The sequence below is a fragment of the Ammospiza caudacuta genome, chromosome Z, assembly GCF_027887145.1.
Source record: "Ammospiza caudacuta isolate bAmmCau1 chromosome Z, bAmmCau1.pri, whole genome shotgun sequence".
Lineage (NCBI taxonomy): Eukaryota > Metazoa > Chordata > Aves > Passeriformes > Passerellidae > Ammospiza > Ammospiza caudacuta.
In genome coordinates this window covers 85,490,393-85,508,074 of record NC_080632.1, presented here as the reverse complement: position 1 = coordinate 85,508,074, position 17,682 = coordinate 85,490,393, and the positions used below count along the sequence as shown (strand labels likewise).

At 40.2% G+C, this 17,682-nt stretch overlaps 1 protein-coding gene across 3 annotated transcripts in view; it reads left to right on the top strand.

Moving 5' to 3' along the window:
* The window catches only part of ST8SIA5 (ST8 alpha-N-acetyl-neuraminide alpha-2,8-sialyltransferase 5), a 43,582-nt gene extending 26,250 nt beyond the window's left edge, over positions 1-17,332 (top strand). For 2 of the 3 annotated variants that reach the window (XM_058824051.1, XM_058824050.1), the window contains 6 exons: positions 2,462-2,554; positions 4,951-5,037; positions 8,812-8,956; positions 11,339-11,451; positions 14,827-14,919; positions 16,870-17,332. In XM_058824051.1, coding sequence (XP_058680034.1) covers positions 2,462-2,554; positions 4,951-5,037; positions 8,812-8,956; positions 11,339-11,451; positions 14,827-14,919; positions 16,870-17,332 — 994 coding nt within the window. The remainder of the gene's footprint in view (positions 1-2,461; positions 2,555-4,950; positions 5,038-8,811; positions 8,957-11,338; positions 11,452-14,826; positions 14,920-16,869) is intronic. The other variant, XM_058824052.1, reaches the window with a different exon arrangement.
* Positions 17,333-17,682: the final 350 nt, after the last annotated feature.

Genomic DNA, 17,682 nt, shown 5'->3' with positions numbered 1-17,682 from the left:
AGAGCCAAAGAAAAAGATTGCTTCTGAAAAAGACAGTCAGAAAAACGATTATTTCAGAGGATTAAAATGTTGTCTGTACTGGCAGCCAGAGGGTTCTCCTTCAGCCCTGGAACATTCTGTGAATTTTCTGTGAACTCTAAGAAATTCTATGGTGCTGTCTAAAGAGAGATTTTGGTTTAGTTTGAGGAGGTTACCTTGAGTACATCCACGCAGGTCTTTGGTCTGGAGCAAGCAGGTGGGCTCTTAATCCAAATCCAGTTGAAGCCTCTTCCACAAGTTTTTCAGCTCCAGCTCAACAAGACAAGCCCATGGGAGATGCGCCAGGGCAGTGGATCTCAGCCTCTCCTTAGCAAATGCTGAATGTCCAGGCGTCGCAGACATCTTCTTGTGAAAATCCTTTCTTAGGATTTTTCCTGCTGAAGCTAAGAAGTTTCAGCAACATAATATAAACAATGATTTTATGCTGTTGTAGAATGCAACAGGTGCATCTGTGATTGGCCCACCTTAGATGTTTATAATTAATGGCCAATTAAGGGCTGCGCTATCTCGGACAGAGAGAGCTGCCTTTTGTTACCATTCTTTTTTTTTCTATTCTTAGCTAGCCTTCTGAGAGGAAGCCTTTCCCTCTATTCTTTTTAGTATACTTATAATGTAATATATATATATATCATAAAATAATAAATCAAGCCTTCTGAACATGGAGTAAACATCCTCATCTCTTGCCCCATCCAAGAACCCCTGTGAACACTGTCACACTATTCTTTTTAGTATACTTATAATGTAATATATATATATATCATAAAATAATAAATCAAGCCTTCTGAACATGGAGTAAACATCCTCATCTCTTGCCCCATCCAAGAACCCCTGTGAACACTGTCACATCCTGGTGAATAATTCAGCTGGAAGGAGACTTTGAGCCTTTTGGTGAGATGAAGATTCATGTTAGGTCTCCATTCAACAGTCTTTTCATAGAGTTCTTACTGATCTTGGAATCCTTTAATTGCATATTTTCTTCTACAAAACTTATAAAAAATACATGTTTGTTGCCTTGAAGTCTATACAAACACATTTACAAATTGCCACATTTTTTGAGGATGAGCTATTGGGTTCTTCTTTATTAGGATTTTTTTTTTGTTCTCCTGCCACCTTTTAAGCATGGGCTTCCTCCTTTCAGTCTCAAGGTTTGTGCTTCTCACTGGATCACAGAAATGTTTGGTTTGGGTTTTGACAAAGCTGAGGTGGTGAAAACCTCAGGGAGAGGTGAAGGAGACCTTTTTCTAAAGCAGCACTTGACAGAAGGACAGAAATATTCCCTCTTGAAAGCAAATTGCTTTGGGAGTCTCTAGGACTTTTTCCAGTTACACACAGGTCAAACATGAATTTTGATACTATTTTGCAATGACACAAACCCCAAATATTTCCTTTCCAATGATGGATTGAATGAAGCTTTTCCACAAATTTTATCTTATATTTCTCATTGAAGATTCAAAAATTGAGTTCTTGGAGTTACAACCTCATGAATACCAGGATTTTAAATGATCCATCAAAAGAGCTTTCCCGAGTCTTGTTCATAATACCTATTCCTCAGGTCACCTTCTCTCAGTTTTTCATTATCCTCTCAAGTGTTTCATGGGTATGTGCAGGTCTTAGGCATTAGGTTTTAATACAGACTTGTAATGATTAGGAGTGAAACTAATGCAGAGCTTGATTTAAATCCAAAATCTTGTTTGTCATTTCAATGCAGACTCATTGAGTTCATTTGTCAGCCTGGGCTTTTTCTTTTCCCTAGCATGAGTAGCTACCATTGTGGTTTTCTTCCCCTTCAGCCCAGTGATTAAGGTAAAGAAATTAGCCAATAAATTAAATATTTCTCTCTATATTTTAATCAAGAATATCACTCTTATTTCTGCTGTGTCTGAGCATTCAAATCCTTTTCTTCTCAAATTATTTTTTCTAGAATATAATCCCTGTTTCCACTCACTTCCAAATAGACCAAAACAGTAAATCCCAGTGAAAAGCTCAGTTGCTCAGGAGCTATGGAATAGCCTCCACAGATGGCATACCATCTCTAGCACTTTTATGGTATTGTTTTTTCCAACCCAGTACAGTCAGGCACTCAAAAGATGGGAACAGTGTCCCTTAAATCAGTGCTTTTGCCCTGGCTTTCAGTTCCAGCTGCCAAGTGCTGACTGCTGGAAAAGGTAGCTGGTCCTTGTTGTTGCCTCAAGATAGGTGACCTCCTGTAGGAATGGACAAACTGGGCATGGGACACTGTTCCAGGACCAGCAGGGACATCTGTGCTTTCCTGTGAAGGAACAAGCTGCCTATTGGCCAGGCAGTGCAGCCTCAAGTTAGGAACAAATTATTAATGACAACTTTCAGCAAAATTCTGTTGATGTGCAAGAGAATTATTCTAGCCTAAACCTTATTTACAATGTCTTTTCTTGTCCTTCCCCAGGTATTTTGAGTTTTATGAAGGGCCTTTGGAGTACAACTCTACAAAATGCCTGGAATTAAGGCAGGACATCATCGAGGTGAAGGTCTTGTCTATGTAAGTATGAGCTAAATGCAAAAAGTAGAAGTACTTAGCAATAAAAGCATTGCTAAAAGTGTTACTTCTGAGGCAGGATGGAATGGTGTCTTATAATGACACTGCCAAAAGGCTCAAGAGGTGACATCAGCAGGGATCTCAGAAGGGATCTCTAGCCTTCTCTTACCTGTGCAAGCAGTGTTTGAATTTGATCTGAGCTCCATTTACAGAACATGGAAGCTTTTCCCACACATTGAGGCATTTTGGTCAGGCCCAGAATTATTGTTGAGAATTCAATACAGTGTTTATAATATTATATTTGCAGTAATTGAAGGGCAAGAACAGCCAGACTGACTCATGCAAGTGTCTAGCTTAAGGCTCTTTCATTGACAGTGGCCAGTAGTGAAGGTTGAGAAAGGAAGAAAATGTTCAGCCCTTCCTGATAATAAATACTGGCATGGGGGCTTGTGGACTGGTAGAAGGAGTCCAGAGTGGACTAATCAGAGTAGCCCTTTCTATTAATTTGTTTAGATATTTTCTGAGCCCATTTGCGTTTCTGACCTTTTCAAACAGCAGAGAGTTTCACAAGTCAAAACACCTCAGTGAAAAGGTAAGAAAATATGATTCTGGGAAACAATAAAATATCTCTAAATTGTGTTTTGTGGTCCAGTAAGTATGTCAGGAAACCAATGAGTTGAATGAGATGTTTATGTCAAACTACAGCAAGGGAACTGGGTGAAAAAAGTGAGTTTGCCAGTACGACAGTGCACAGCTGGGTGATTTTAGTGTTGCCTTTTTGCATTTTTCAGCATTTCACTGAGTTTAGGTGCTTCGATTATGCCTACTCCCTCACCACATCTAAAGCCAATGGTTTATTAATGTGGCAGGCAATGCACAGGGTCTGAAAATTGCCCTGGGAATGTAACTTCAAAATGCAGCTCCACACATGCATAACATTGAGCAGCCAGGGCTACAGAAAATAGAATTTTTTGCTCCAGGTCTGCACGAATCTGAGCACGCCTCCCTGCCTGACTGTGTGCACAGCAGAATGTAGGTTATGTCCTTGCCTCCTGCACTGGATGAAGGGTACACGAGTAACACACTTTGCACGGCTTGCTGACTCGCAGTGCTTAAAAATAAAAAGGAGGGGTGAGAATGTCACACTTCCCCAGTGTTCTGCTGAAGATCAGGAGCTCTGATATGCCTTTTTTCTTTTTGCATGCACAGAGAATTCCTCATTTTTCTTCATCTTACCCAGTGGCCCAAGGAAGGTAGTGGATTCCTGCTCAGCTAGATATGAGTTACCCTAAATTCTATAGTAGATGCTGTTTGACATTAAACTCTTCTACTCTGCTGGTCTCTTCTGATGTTCTTGATTCATATGTGCTATGTTTCCCAAGTCAGCCCTTATGGTAATGGAAGATTTCCAAGTTAATGTGCTCTGGTGGGCTACAGAAAGTACAATATGACCTAATTCCTTCCTGCAACTTCCTCAGCCTGGGAAATGCCCGGTTTTACTCACATTAAATATATAATTATCTTAAAAGTCTATGCTTTATTCAAACATTAAAAGCCCTCAAGCCTGAAAAGAACTCATTAAGACCTATCAATCTAGCAGAAATCACAGGCTTCCAAATTTCTTAGCCAGATTATACCGTTGCTTCCTACCTCCAGATATTTGCAAAGCCTTCATTATCTCTGTTGTCCAAACGCACCAGAATATGTGCGAACTTCAGTGAGGAACTTCTTGGAATTGGTGATATCATCAAAAAATGAGTCATCCTCTATCAGCGTAGTTGAAATAGGAGTGGGGATTTTTTTTTTTTTTTTAATGCAACTACAGGTGTACTGATTAGCAGAGGAGGAGGTAGAGATCGTTATGTAAAGAGCTTTTCATTTTCCCTTACCATCACAGACTCTTATCCCTACACGTGAGCTTATAAATTGTTCAAAAAATCAATTTAACCACAATGTTGTGCTGTAGGATCTCACAGATCAAGTTAACCTCACCAAAATGCAGCTTTAGTTGGCCAAATTAATCCTCTTTTCCAATACTCCCCTCCTGGGCCCTTCTGCTGGGTGCACCTTTTCCCCAAAACCCAGCTGATTGAAATTAATTTGCTTCCCAGCAGATTTTGGTAGAGCAGCTGCTTCTTGCTCAATATTGCATTTTTTTTATCCTGAAAAAAACAGTCAAAGCCTATCAGGGAGAAGAAATCAGTCCCAAACATCAGTTCTTGCATTCACTGGGCTTGGAGTGGCTATGTCTGAGCAGAAAAAGGAAGAAAAATTATAAATTTTGTACTGTTGAGACTGGCTGATTTGTCCCATCAATTTGCATGGTATTCTATCTGCAGCTGTTTTAGGAAATTAAGCCCTTGTAATAAACTTAATTTTTCTTTTTTTATATATTTTAGGGTGAAACAAACCGAGTTGTTTGACAGATGGAAGAGCCTACAGATGTGCAAATGGGAGATGAATGTCACAGAAGCCAATTTATTCAAGTAAGAATGTCTCACATTAATGAGACTGGGTAAAATCTACTTTAGTTTGAGTTTAGCTTCTTGCAGAGATCAAAATTTCACATGGTTACCAAGAGTAAGCATGACAACATTTGGAATACCATCCTTTTGAATAAATGTGGACTTTTCGTCCTACTTTAAAGAAAACAACTCAGCAATAAGATTTCTGGCAGGTGGAACAGTCTTCCAGGAAAGGCAAGGAATTTGATGTGGGAAAGACTTCCAGATGTTATTTGGGCAGCAGTGGGGATGGAGATGAGATTTAATGGCTGCCCTAACACATCAGCCTAACTCTCTGGCTTGGAATGGTAATACCACTGGTGATAGTGCAAATTTGGCCTACAAAATACTCAAAACACTTGATTTCTTCTGGGTGTTTTAGGTACTGTCAGACCTTGGTTATGACTTTCTCTGGTTGTTTGGTTTTTTTTTGGTAATGGCTTCTCAGCTCTTACTCACAGATTATCTACATTTTTTTTTTCTGGTCTTCAGAGACCTCTCAGTTAATTTCTGTAGTGCTCTGTCTTTCTTCATGTAACTTCTCTGCTCCATGATCCTCTCAAGACACAGCTTTTGGAACTGGCCTTGTGAAGGCAGCAGTGGATTGAAGCCAAACCAGTTTTTGAATGTTATATATTGATATATTCCAGTGCCATATTTGAGTAGGTTTTGAGAAAATAAACTATTTCAGGGTAAGTGCTGTAGACTGGAGTCTGCAAGTCACTGGTACAATCCAGAGACGTTGTTTGTAATAAGGCCCCCAGCTTTATCTCAAATCCTCTTGCATGATTCCAGGAAATAGCTGTCAGGAGTTAATGAGAGAGTGTGAGAATGCATGTGCTGACTTAGTCATTGACATCTTTAAAAATAACATTGTTAGTCTCAGACTCATAGCAGTTTCTCCAATGTGATCTCCACACCTAAGTTTTTTTAGGTGTTTGGGTTTTGTTTGGTTTTTTTTCCCCCTGCATTTTTCCTGGAAATTACTTGGTAGGCAATTATCAGAGCCTGTTTTGAAGAGGAGAGTCATTCAGGATTGCAGCTCATTATTTTAAAAACAGCTGGAGTGAGAGGAGTAATGATTGTGCCCAGAGAGAAAGCAGCACTTTGAGGTATGGAAAGGAGCCCTTTGAGCTTTGGAGGCCAAAGCAGAGATGGGAGCAATGAGAAAGGAGTTTCCAAAGACCACCAGGAGGGCCATCAGTCTATCTCAGGCCACCAACACCAGCACATTAAACAAAGAACCCCTCTCCACCCTGTGCACTGAGAGAAAACAGAGATGAAGGACTCCTGTCACTGCTTCTACCTGCCTGACTGATATATCACTGCTCCAGGAACCCTCACTGGCACCCAGATGCAAACATAATCTCTGTCAGCTGGTCTCAGGAGCAACAGTAGTGCTTGTAATTAAAAAGAAGAAAATGTCTAAAGCCTGTTTCATCTGTGTTCAGTGGGGCAGAGACATCAGTGTGTGGGGTTGTGGGGAAGCTGCTGTCCCTAACAGCAAATCAAGGTCTCTGAGTTTGGAGGCTCTTAGGAGGAGGATGAAATGTGTAACCCTCATAGCTGTGGGATTTTGAGCTTTGCCATTCCAGTTCCATCATGTGGATGGGGAGAATCCAGCAGATTTAAATGGCAGCTGCTTGAGCAGCAGAGAGGGATGAAGGGCAAAAATCACACTAAAGTTTGTATGTAAAGACTAAGGAAAGCAGTTTCCTTGAGAATCTTCTTCCATCAGATATCAGGCATTCACAAAATGTGCATGTGTGCCTCTGTGCCTCTGGAAAACCAGCTGGACATTAAGGAAAAACATCTCTTTCCATTCCTTAAGGAGCAGCCAATGAAGAGGTTTTTCTCATATCCAAACTATAACAATTCAATTCCTTGAATCTGTTTGTAATTGTTTTTGCTGTTGAACATTATTCATTGACTTTTTCAGTCTCATTTGCTGCCTTGATCTGATGATCATTTTGTGCCATCCTGCATGAGTCAAGTATATGAGAGTAATTGGACATCACTGAAATGTTTGCATAATTCTCTATTTGCTTTCTGGTGCTTGTAATAAAACCCATAAAGAAGACAGGCTTATTCTTCCAACTGAGAATATGAGGCCACACACCCCAGAGGCAAGGCATTTAATTTGGGTTATTTGAGAGCCATCTGGCTTTGCCTTCATGCTCATACATTTGCTATGACATGGATTTTTCACTAAAGGTATCAAACACATTGACTGGGAAATAAACCATCTCTGGAATAAGGGTGAGCAGAAGTCAGGGCTTGCAGTGCCACCAGTGAAAGAAGAAAAGTATCCAGGGCAGGATGGGGAACAGGAATCTTATTCACAAAGCTGCTTTTCCTATCTACTTTTCATGTATGGGAGGGTGTTTCATTTTTGGGGTATTGGTTGTTGGTTTTTTTGGGTTTGGATTGAAGGTATTTGAGATGGTAGTTTATGTTTGGATTTAAGTCTTTATTTTTTTTATCATAAAACAGCTTCATTACTGTGAGTTTGGCAGCTTTTCATTAGAAGGCAGAAAATGGTTAACGATCTTTTGTTACAAGGTTTTACAGGACTAAATATTTAGTTAAGAATTTACAGTTAGATTATTTTTTTCTTTTAACTTAATAATTGATTCTAAAAAGTTTGTAATGTGTATTTTTTTGTCTAATTACAAAATGTTACTTAAACTCATGAAGAAGAAGGAAGAAGAAGCATGAAGACACTTAGGACGACACTTTGTGTTTTTTATTTTGCTTCCATCTACAACATACTAAAATTTTTTTAACTTAAATTTTTTACTAAGTGATACACCATTTCCTATACTTGATTTTACAATTCTGTGGATTTCAGTCTATTTTGAAGTCTAGGAAACTTTTTCTATGAATGAGGGTTAAAGTTAGTGCTACCTTGGGGGTTAGGACACTTTAGAGTAGACAGAGAAATATTTTTGGTGGTTTGGGTTTCTGCAATGCAAAACACAGCAAAGAGATCAGACCTGAATGTTTTTTCTCTCTTACTCTGAATCCCATATTTGGGATTTTATGCAAAAATATTTTGATCATTAGTCAGAGGTTTTTGAGTTTTAGGCATGACCAGTTTGCCTGGCGCCAAACTCTTGGGGCCACATCACCTTCCTGATGCACACATGTGCAAGGCCAAGGGCAAAATTAAGATTTTTGAAGGTTTTTTTTTTGTTGTAGCCGAAGTGTGCTGTGCTCCACAGCAGTCTGTCAGGTGGGGCAGTGTCTTTGGTATTGCTGTGTTCAAATACTGCCCTGCCACATTTCCATGTCTCCAGAGGGACTCTTGAACCCCTACATTTCCTGCCCAGTGATGAGTATATAATTCATAAAATGGTGAAGATCTGGAAAGCAGAGAGGCACTAATTCACTGATGTGGTTTTGCCAGGATATGGGAGGCAGAAGCTCATCTCTGGGGCTCGAGCAGGGCAGAATCTGCACATGAGTTTCACATTTCCCATGAATTTGCACATGATTTTCCATCTTCCCCTAGAAGAGACAAGTGTAGGTATCTAATTTACTCTCTTTTCTTTTTGTTTTGCCACAGTTTTCTCAATCAAAGAAAATTTCACCAAATCTGAAGTTTTCTGAGTGAAAATCCATCAAACCACCATTTTACCTATCTAAGAGCTAAAAAACATTTTTTTGGTGAAAAATACCTTGTTAGGAGCAACAGTAATTGCAAATCCTGTCATGCCATCGTCTCCTTGTTCTTATTTCTTTTTCTTTTCACAGGTCTACTCTGTCAAGGTGTTGCAATGCCCCATCCTTTCTGTTCACCACCCAGAAAAATACTCCCTTGGGAACTAAACTGAAATATGAAGTGGATACGAGTGGAATCTTTCATATCAACCAAGAAATCTTCAAAATGTTTCCAAAGGTGCCTCTGCCCACTTGCAGGATCAGCTTCACTGTACTTGCTGCATTAGGCACTATCCTATAGCCAAGCATTTAGCACTTGTTTGACATTTCTACAGAATTCATTCACTGCTTATATTTGATATGAAAATCTTTATTTTTTTAATATGATATTTTAGGTGATTATTCTGTTTTCTGGTGTCATCTGCAAATATACACATACACATCCATCCATTATGTATATGTATATGTATATGTATATGTATGTGTATGTGTATGCGTATATGTATATGATATATAGATATAGATATAGATATAGATACAGATATAGATATAGATATAGATATAGATATAGATATAGATATAGATATAGATATATGTAATTTCCTGCAGAATATTGCTGACTTAGAAGCAAAGTGGATAATGAAATAAGAAAGCTAAATAAAAGAGACACTGATTTATCAGAACTCTTTCAAAGTATAATATTCACATATAGTAAATCCAACATTTGAGGGTAGGTCTGATTTTCTTTTTGGCATGATTATTTTATAATTCATATTCACAATGATTATTTTTATACTTATTTCCGTTCACAGATTATCTGTGAACAGGCTTCATAATTTTTAAATGTATTCATCATAATGATTATTCAAAGCCTTTCCAGCAAATAACACTTGACCTCCAGGGGTGTTCAAGGTTATAATCAGTGGGCAATTCCCTCTGCACAGAGTGACTGATGAGCAGGAATGGGCTGATGTGGCTGCAGATTTATCACAGGGCTCACCCCTTCAATTTACACAGAATACTTGGAGGGGGTGGCTGAAACTGATCGCTTTTGAAAAGCCAGACACCAATATTCAGGTTAAGTACTTAGAATTTGTGCCGTTGAACCCGTCCTTCAGGGTCACACCACATCTAATCCTTTGGCTTTCGAAGCACTGCTGAGAGGAAGGGAAGTGCTGTTATCTGAATGTGCACGTGGGGAGCAGGGGCAGAAGCAGGGAAAGGCTGGGATCCAGGAAAGCACTTTGGCATCTGGAGACGTGCAAAGAATGGGTACGTCTAAATCCAGGACTGTTATCCTTAGAACCCTGCCTGATTAGGCAGATGAGTGCATCAAAGTCTGAACACCTGAGATCTGCTAGGTTTGTCCTGGATGATCAGGATGCTGTGAAGGCATCATTGCATGCCAAAATGCCTTTGGGAGTCACTGGGCAGTGACCAAAGCCACCCTCTGCACGGGAGCAGGGCTGTAGCCTCTCACATGTAGGAAAAAAAGGGCTGAAAACACAGAAGCAATGCTGCAGGAGCAAGAGCTTTGTGCTAAGCATGGACACCTGGCTTCTGATTTCCCTTCCAGGGCTGCCAAGGGACTGTGTGTTAAGAAATCACTGCATAAAGCACAGACAGCTCCATATTTCCTCTCTGTCAGACAGCTGCTGCTTTTCTCAGACAGGTGTAATTGGATGCCCTTTTTGCCTCATGGCTTATGGATGCCGTGGAAAGATCCTGGGAATAATCACCCAGAAATGTCAAGCCATTCTTGCATCCCTCTGTAGTTTGCAGCATGAGATTATTGATAAAATATGTATGTACCAAAAACGAGCACTCTCATGCTTATGTAAGCACATCCCTACATATTCATAAGGTGTAGCATGGCTCAGTTCTTCGTCACAGCCCTCTCACCCTAACAGCCCAGTTTGTTCTCAGGATGTGATTTTCACTCTCTGGCTCCAGCAGCAGCTGCATCTCTGTGTGTGAAGGCAGGATTTTTCCCAAAGATTACAGGAGAAAATTGTGGATTGCATCATCCACAAGTTCATAAAGGTGCCTGACCAAAGGCAGTGCTGGTAGTGCAAATGCTAATTAATAATCATTAATACTATCAGTACAATTACTGGTAAGCAATAAAATTTGGGCTGCTTTCTGTGACATGCTGTCTGACAGACTTCTTGGGTTTTACTGGCTGCCCTGGAGCTCTGTGTGCAGCCTTCCCAAAAGCAGGACACCAGAACCTCAGGAGCCAGCAGTTTGCAGGCGGCCCAGAAAAGAGCTACACTAATTCATGGTTTGTGCCCTCACATGGAAATCAAAGGGGAAAGAAAATGTCTGAAATTATTCCTTATGCTATTGAACCTGGGGAAAAATAATAGGTTATTTGGGTTTGTTGCCTGTGCCATTTGGGTTTGTTGCCTGTGCCATCTCTAACTGCACAGCAAAATACCAATCGCTTTGTGTAAAGGGAATATTGCACCCCAGAACCAGTGTCAACATCCTGTGGTTAATGCAGCAAGGTGCAGCTGTAGAGGAAAAAAACAAAAAACAACAAAGGAAGAAGTGAAAAAGGGGGTTGTTGTGTCCATGTTTTGGGGTCTTTAACTGTTTCCTTGCCGTGCTGCTGCAGGACATGCCGTACCACCGCTCCCAGTTCAAGAGGTGTGCAGTGGTTGGGAATGGAGGAATTCTGAAGAACAGCAGATGTGGCCGGGAGATTGACAGTGCAGACTTCGTGTTTCGGTAACCACCACAGCTCCATTTTCCTCTTTTTTTTTTTTGCCTTTTCCAATGACAAATGGAACGTTGAGAAGCTATTCTCTCTCGCATGGAAACATGACATTTGCTAAATTGGCTGTGTCAAGCCTACTTCTTGCACAAAAAGCCGGTTTTCAAAAAAAAAAAACCAAAACAACAACAAAAAAAAACCACCCCAAAACATCTTTCTTTATAATATATATTTTTTAATTAAGCTTTGAAGAATTACTTCTCCCAAACTCCGTGGGGTTAATCACTGACTTATTGGCAAAGTCTGATGCCCTCTCCCTGCCACTGAGGTTATGGATTTATCCTTCTATGGATATTATGCTATAAGCAGTGTCCTATGAACCTGGACATAATTTTCTGGGGCAGATTTGAGCCAGAGGTACTGCCTCTATTGAGTGACAAGCAGCCTGGTCAGATGCTAATAGCTCACTGCTGATGTGCCTCAGAGGTGTGTTTCTGGACTGGTGCAGAGCTCAGGTGCTCAATAACAGGATTTACTGTAATCAATAATCTATCCAGGGCTTCCAAAGGCACCAGAATAACTTTAAATGTTAAGTGTCTTCACTGCTCCTCACTATATGTGGAATTATCCAGGTTTTGCATAAACTGGGATGTCCCACGATGAGTGTCCCTGGATAAGAGAGTCTAGCAGCAATTATATAATCCTTAATATATATGAGAAAGATTTTTTTTTTGTTATTCATATGCATGACTAATCCCTCTCTAAATCCTGTTAAGCTCTTTGCCTGGGTCATGGCATATGACCACTAGCTCACAGAATCATGACTTGCTCTCTAGAAAAGAAAAATCTCTTTATTTCAGTTGGCCTATTTTCTGATCTTGGGTATGTTGTTGTCAGTTTAGAATAACCATGCATAAAGCAATTAATTTCTCTGACTTCACACCAGGAAAAATTAGATCAGATTTTGATTCAGTGCAGTCTTAATTCAACTTGACATCATATGAGAAAATTTTACATTCAGGATTCATTATTTTCAGACTCCTGTGTCTGCCTCCTATTGCAACTTTACAGAAAATTATTATCTTAGTTTTCCATGAAAAAAAAAGTCTGTGAGAAAGTCTAGGCTTCACATAACTTCTTTCTTAAAAGCTTAGTGTATTCCATATGCATTAAATAATTACTGTAGATTCGCTGCTGTTGTGTTGGATCACAACCATAAGTATGGATGAAAGGAGCAGCCCATGTGACACACGGAGATGGCAAGCTCTTAAGCAGAATTTAAGGACTTTTAGTAGAGTTCCTGTACTACCACTGCTACTCTTCCTTGAATGGTACCAAAACTGGTGAAAAAAAAAAAGAGATTATTACAGAACTTAGAAACTGGGTTGCATTTGGTAACTGTAACAATTAAATGGAGGTTTAGTCAGAACTGGAATATGAAAAAATATATCAGTGCCAAAGAAACCGCTGGTTCACCATCTCCAAATTGTGGATTATGCAAAAAGATGTGCCAGTGTTTTAAAAGTCAAGGTCTTGCTGACATCAGTTTTAAAGTAAAGCTTGTGTTCAAGATCAGGTCTGAACACATCTGCTTTCCAGTCCACCAAACTATCAGGAATCATCATCTTGGCCACCAGTGAAATTTTATAAAACATTTCACAAGTGTTTCTGGAGCCCTGATTACATTCAGCAATACTTTCAGGACACTTGGGGAAATCTTGTGGCCAGCAGCATGCAGCCAGGATTGTTCTGTGAAGTAAATTCTGAAAGCAATCAGTTATAGTACAATAGAATATATAAAATACACACCAGGGTTGCATATACCAGTAGTTGTTGTCTGTCTCCATCTACTGGCCAGAGGGGACCTCTGTGAATTTAGAGATGGGACTGCTCTTGGTGAGGATGAGTTTTTGGAAGTCTTGACAAAAGTACAGTTTGTCCAGATTAGACCATTTTTATAAGGCATTATCATTATCTTCAAAAAATTCAGTCACTCTTAATCCTGGTGTGAATTTTTTCTGTTCAGAAACATTGAAGCTGATTATCTGAAAACCCTTCTCAAATATTATCTAATAAGCACAGTGCCCAGTGCTAGGTGGTGCTGGGGGTGCCCAAACACTTGAGTTGCATGACCCAGCAGAAGGAAGTCCTAGAAATGGCATTGTCTATGAAAAGGATAACCAAAACCAATTCTCTGGCCATATAAAGATGGACTGTCTGTAAGGTGGATGTGAACCTTTTGAGTGTTAGAAGGACTTTAGAGGAATTTTGTGCATTCTTCTGCTCCCCAAGCTGTCCTCTCTCTTTGACTGAGAAATTTTCCTGTCAGCTGAACTGTGGTATTGTGGAAACAGTAAGCATCTCTTACCTTAAATCCCATCACAGTTTTTGCTCAGCCCTGTTCTTCAGAAATAAGGACAGCTTTGAAAATTAGGCACAGCAGTAATTTTGAGATGTGGGGGGCCTTAACAGTGATGGTTTTAATTGAGGCTTGCAGGTCATTTCAAAAAGCTTTCAAAGTGTCACTCAGTGCCTAACTCTAGCTTAAACTGAGTGTAAAACCAGTTGCCAGACCACACATTTTATCCCTGAAAACACATGCTGAAGGTTTTTTTCAGCTGGATTTCCTTTGGAAGGAAAGACAGCGTGATAACTTGTGAGTGTGCATTTCAGTAATTTCAGCATCTCTTGAGAGATACTCTAAATTTTGTGAGATGATGTATCTAGGACAAGGCCAAGGTGAATGGAGGCTGGGCAAAGTCAAGGCTTGCAAATCTCACAAGTTTGCTTCCAATAACTTTGATGTCCTATGGTGAACTTGTAGAGTCAGAATTGCTGCTATTAAACCATGTTGGAAGATGCTTATAAATGGAAAAGGAAGTGAAGCAGATAGTTTGGGATTAATTAGGTCTGGATTGATTTCTCTCTTGTGGAACATTTCCCCTAAATTCTCCTGGGTATAAACCGAAGCATCTTAAAGGCAGTGTTTTAGATATAGTGTATTAATTATTGAATGCATCTCAGCTACTGCTCAGCAAGCCTTTGATTTTATAGGCTGATTGGCCTTGCAGCTTCAATTCATTTTGCATCCTAAACTGCCAGAGTAAATAGGTAAATTGCTGTTAAGGAGGCAAAATGAGCCTTGGCTACACCTGCAAAGAGAAGTCATCTCTCACAGGTGAGGGAACAAGAAAAGTCCTCGCACAGCCCTCAAGAACTTGTTAGATTATTGCACAGTTTGGGCATCAAAATGTTTAGATAGAATTTTAAATTCTCACTCTGCTTCTAGATTTGTTGCTTGGCAGAAATGCTTAAATAAATTTTATTTACTAGTCCTGAAAAGGTGAAATAAATTTTTGAACTTTCTTACTGATTTCTCTTTTTTATAGATGCAATTTGCCTCCTATATCTGAGAAATACTTCATGGACGTTGGGGTGAAGACAGATGTCGTGACTGTCAATCCCAGTATAATCACTGAGAGGTTATTTCTGGTTTTTTTGTATTTTCATTTTTCTTGATTTCCCAAATCTACCTTAAATGTAATTCTGTTACACAGAATTTTTTACCAAATCCTACTTTATACCATCACTATGAATCATACATTTCATTCTGACTTGAATAAGTAACAAGTTGTAGAAATGTGTTAAACACTTAAACCTGCACTTTGATGATGGAAAATGGAAAGGCAATGAGCTAAAATTAAATTAAAACAACAGAGCCATCCTTCCCCGGCTCTGCTTGCAAGTCCCAGTCAAACATCTTAGAAACATTCAGGGTGAAAGAAACTGGATCTCACCCGAAATGCTGAAGTCACAGAATCAGAGTCATCAACTTTGGGAAATTAAGATCATCAAGTAAATAAAGTAACACATTATCACATTTTAAAGAAATGCCAGTGAAACTTTACTTAGACAGGATTGACTAGGTGATTTTAATTTTAAATTTGTAAATGCCCTAATGCTACCTAGTGGCACTTTTGGGACCATAAGGCTCATTACTGCTTTCCTTTCTCAAAGGAGGGGGATGTTTTTCTTTCCTCAAGCAACATAAAATAATTTGTTTGACTTTGGATTTCTTTTAAAAATGTTACAGTAAGACATTTTAAGCACTTGCTAGCTTTGGTGTTGGCCACTTTTTTATACAGCCCTGCACTGCATGGTGCACTGAGGAGGGTCCTCGACAGGAGAGTCGGCTGAGTAACAACAATCATACCAATGTTGTTCTACATTGCTACATATTGTTCTCCTTTATTCACCAACTTTGGCATATTTATTCCTTTCTATATGTTGTCTCACACCACTAGTGCTTGATGCTCATTCGTTAAGCAACTATAGTTGCACATACATGTTAATTACTGATGGGTTGTCACACCTATAAGCATCTTTAGTTAAGGTGTGCCAAATTAAGAGTTTCCCACAACGTGCTTGGCATCTAGTCACATCTTGGCACAATGCTCATTCTTCCTTGTTGGATCCATTCGAGGTCAGTACATGGTCTGTCTTGTTTTGAGGACAGTACATGGTCTATCTTGTCCTGAAGACAGCACATGGTCTTCAAAGTAACTCTGTAATCTGAAGGTCAGGGTTGTCCATGGAGGAGCACAGCATGGCCTTGTTCTGCTAAAAATCCTTCTACAGTGCACCACGTAGCTTGGAAAAATTACGTACTTCTAATAATACCATGAGAAGCGAGACACCATCAGAAATGGCCACAGGGTTATTATGAAGTTATTATGATTTATTTTTAATTTTAATTTTTTTTAAAAAAAATTAAAAACAAATTTTTAAAAATGTTATATTTTTAATAGTTTTTTCAGAAGTATGTAATTTCTACCCTACATTTCATGCTGATGCTGTATCTACAAATCTAAGTACATTCCCATTGATAACGGGAAGCCATCAATGGGAAGAATCATCTCAATTATCCCTGTGTCAGAAATATTTCAGTAAAAGCCCATTGTGGGGGGTTTCTTGCTGGGAATGTGCCGACCATCACTGTCGTGGTTTGAGAAGAAGTAAGTTTTCTGGGATATGAAGTGGTCAAGCCAATAGGTGTTCAGATTTCCAACAGTGTTTCCTCAGGAAGCCTATGGCACAAGAGGGACTCCTCTCCTCTTGATGAACAGAGAATTGATTATCTAAAGAGTAGTGACGGACGGAGTTGGTAATTTAAGAGATAGATGTATTAGAAATTTGGTGGGGGGAGGAGGAAATGTTTTAGAAGGTTTTCATTTTTCCCTGTGTGTTTCTTTTTACGCTTAGTTGTAGTTTAGTTAATAAAGTTTTCCTTTCTTTATTTCTAAGTAGGGGCCTGCTTTGCTTATTCCTGCTCACATCTCACAGCAGAAACCAGAAAGAATGTATTTTCATGGGGGCGCTGGCTTTGTGCCAGCGTCAAACCATGGCAATCGCTCCCACCCTCTCCCCTGCAGATTCCACAAGCTGGAGAAGTGGAGGAAGCCCTTCTACGACGTGCTGCAGGTGTACGAGAACGCCTCCGTGCTGCTGCCGGCCTTCTACAACACGCGCAACACGGACGTGTCCATCCGCGTCAAGTACGTGCTGGACGACTTCGAGTCGCAGCAGGCCGTCTACTACTTCCACCCCCAGTATCTCATCAACGTCTCGCGCTACTGGCTCGGCCAGGGCGTGCGGGCCAAGCGGGTCAGCACCGGGCTGATCCTGGTGACTGCGGCCCTGGAGCTCTGCGAGGAGGTGCACCTCTTCGGCTTCTGGGCCTTCCCCATGAACCCCTCAGGGATTTTTATAACTCACCACTACTACGACAACGTGAAGCCTCGCCCCGGCTTCCACGCGATGCCCTCGGAGATATTCAACTTCCTCCACATGCACAGCAAGGGGATCCTGCGGGTTCACACGGGGACCTGCAGCTGACAGGGGACACTGCCAGAGTGTGACGGGAGCTCGATGGCCTGTGTATGGTGGAGGAGGTTTTGTTACACCCCGAGATTATGCAATAATTGTTTGATATAAAGTTCCTCAAGGCGTTGCATCCCATAAGATCTAGGACACCAGCATCTTTCCTGCTAGCAGAGTTGGGTCCGTAACAGTGTAGGAGAAGCAAAACTCCTGTGCCCCAGGGTACACCCTGTCCTGGAAAGCAAGTCAGATAAGAAGCACATTTACAATACATTTAGAGATAAATAGAGCACATTAATATAGTTATCATTTCACTATGGAGAAAAGCACCAAACTTTTGAGGAAAAACAGAGGTGGAGAATTTT